The following is a 2,435-nucleotide window of genomic DNA, read 5'->3' as shown; positions in this document are numbered from 1 at the left end:
TTTCGAATTCTACTGCTTCTATCTCTATTTTAAAGTGTACACACTCTTCCATAAAGGAGCCTCTTCGTCGAGTCGCTATTGGATTCTACGGTGAAATTTTTTAGATAGTGAACACTGTGTATGTTTATCGCGTCGGAGGAGATTAAAATAAGGGAAATGTGTGACGTGAGCGTTTTTTTTTTAAAGGTAATATTTATTCATGCTATACACAGCATGCAACTGCTGTTTCAGCATTATTTAGGTGTAAAAGAATGTTAATCCATTAGTATTTCTAATGAGCAGGGGCGATTCTAGAAGTTTTTTTTTCTCAATCACCCTTAAAGAGATATATCCAAGGACGGATGTAATTACAGGTTTAAGAAATATATGCTTCGATTCAGAGAAATATTGTTTCGGCCTATTTAAACATACAGTTCATTTACAGAACAGAATGAACCATCTGATTTCTCAAGAGACATTAAAACGAATTCGGCCGAACTGCAGAAACATTACTGCCATAACTTTTCGTGTCCGTCTCGGGTACGACATGAGGCCTCCGCGAGGACGAATACACTTATATTCTAAAAATGCCATAACACTTTCCTGACACTTGCATTGAATGCTCAATCCATGTCATTAGGACTCAATACTCCTATTTTATCCATAATGCAAATTTTATCATTTGGAAACAGATAATCTACTTCTATTAATATATACATCAAGTTCCTTTTTTCAGTTCAATGAGGCCATATAATAGGGAACAATACCTATGTCAAGACGCATCCCTCTAGACCATTCAAGAACGGAGTTAGAGCACAGAGGATGGAACTTCTCCCTCTTTTCAAGGAAAGTCTTCCCCTTTTAACATGTATCATGTTAACGTGAAAATTAGGGTGTCAGGAAAATAGCCCGTAATGTACAGCTAAAAAAAGGGGAAATGCCCTAACCATAAGACTATCCTTTAAAACTATTTAGCTAAGAGTTTAAAGTGACCATAGGAAAAGAGGAACTATATAATAACGTGATCTACATGAGTCAATATCAGAGAAGAAAAGAAACAAAAGAGGAGGCCAAGTTACACACAATATCACCCCGGGGTGACCACAGATTTGCGTTATGGATCATACACCCGCGGCAGTACCAGATGGATGTATATTCATTCAGGGATAAAACATATCCATTCCATTTCTTAGAAAGAAGCACGGTCTATACTAAGGAACCCACAGCCGCTACTCACTCTAGCGGCCCTCCTCTCGCCCCTAGTGTCCTACCGACTCTTCACGTCAAACTCATAATGCAATCCACGATTTCTTTCCAGACCTTGCCATTTTTGAGGTTCCAAATAACAGAACACTTTATAACCTGCAGTCTTTGCACCTCTTTATCGTTTATATGAAGGTGCTCATAAAAGCATGACGATACACAATAGCTGCACAGAATAACCTCATTAGAATCAATGATCAAGAGAAGAATATATTGGTGCACGTTCTCTCTTGTCTCAGCTCTTAATGTTTTTGGAGAACTCAAAATGGAATTTGCACATGATCACCTCCTTAGGTCGAATTTTACGATACAGAGCAAGATACTTCCTATAGGCATACATTTCAAGGAGATATCTGTTAATAAGTGTCACTTTTCAAGACTAATCAGCAGTGAAATTCAACAATGGGAAAGCGACGCGCGAAAATAAAGGCGCATTTCTAGATAGTACCCCCCTGATAATTATCATGGGAGAGATGAGGATAAACCCCCGGATGCTTAGCCTTGTATATTTAATCCGTCACATTCACAGTTCCTGTAAGATACTTAAAGGGATATCTTCTTCCACACATAAACCGACGACCTCAGTGGAACGGGGCCTGCTCCTCTATACATTGTTATCCCCGAATGGAGGACTATATTCTGGATGATAAGAATTACGACCATTTCAGCTATTCTCAGTGTCCTTAATATACTGCATTACATAATAGGCGGAATGGTCCATGCTCTTTACATTATCCGTCAACTTTTCAAATCGATATTTGACACGAAGACACCGTAATTCTAATCCAGAAAAGGAATATCCATGTTGATAAAAATATTATACCTAGCCATATTCATGGACGCCGTAATTCTTCTCATCCTTCACTAGGGCGTTATCCTTCTTTATTACGCCTACATTTTGTATTAAGAAGCTGAGTGTTGCCTGACTTTTGATTTTATGAAGTATTATTATAATGCCTAAACGGCTTCTTACTATACATCCGTAGATTTGTAATAGTAACACATCTTCATTAAAAAATGAATTGTGTCCTGGTGGCCATCATGCAGACTTCCTCTCAAGCATATTTTTTTATTACAAGATTCCTTTTCGACCATGATATGAGGTAAAGAAACACAAAAATAATGCTAACAGAAATTACGAAAAGGGAAGGACAATGAAGAACAACAGAGAGGCGTTACTGCCTCGCGCCAGG

At 38.2% G+C, this 2,435-nt stretch overlaps 1 protein-coding gene across 1 annotated transcript; it reads right to left on the bottom strand.

The window, feature by feature from the left end:
• Window positions 1-1,980: 1,980 nt before the first annotated feature.
• C922_05372 (hypothetical protein) lies at window positions 1,981-2,337 on the bottom strand (the record flags this gene model as incomplete). The annotated part of the gene is made up of 2 exons (XM_008820943.1): window positions 1,981-2,022; window positions 2,221-2,337. 2 exons carry the CDS (start codon window positions 2,335-2,337, stop codon window positions 1,981-1,983), a joined length of 159 nt encoding a protein of 52 aa, XP_008819165.1.
• Between the last annotated feature and the right edge of the window lie 98 nt (window positions 2,338-2,435).

Source organism: Plasmodium inui, assembly GCF_000524495.1.
Source record: "Plasmodium inui San Antonio 1 unplaced genomic scaffold supercont1.62, whole genome shotgun sequence".
Classification (NCBI taxonomy): Eukaryota; Apicomplexa; class Aconoidasida; order Haemosporida; family Plasmodiidae; genus Plasmodium; species Plasmodium inui.
Note: the sequence above shows the minus strand (reverse complement) of the source record. Positions and strands in the feature narration are given on the sequence as shown.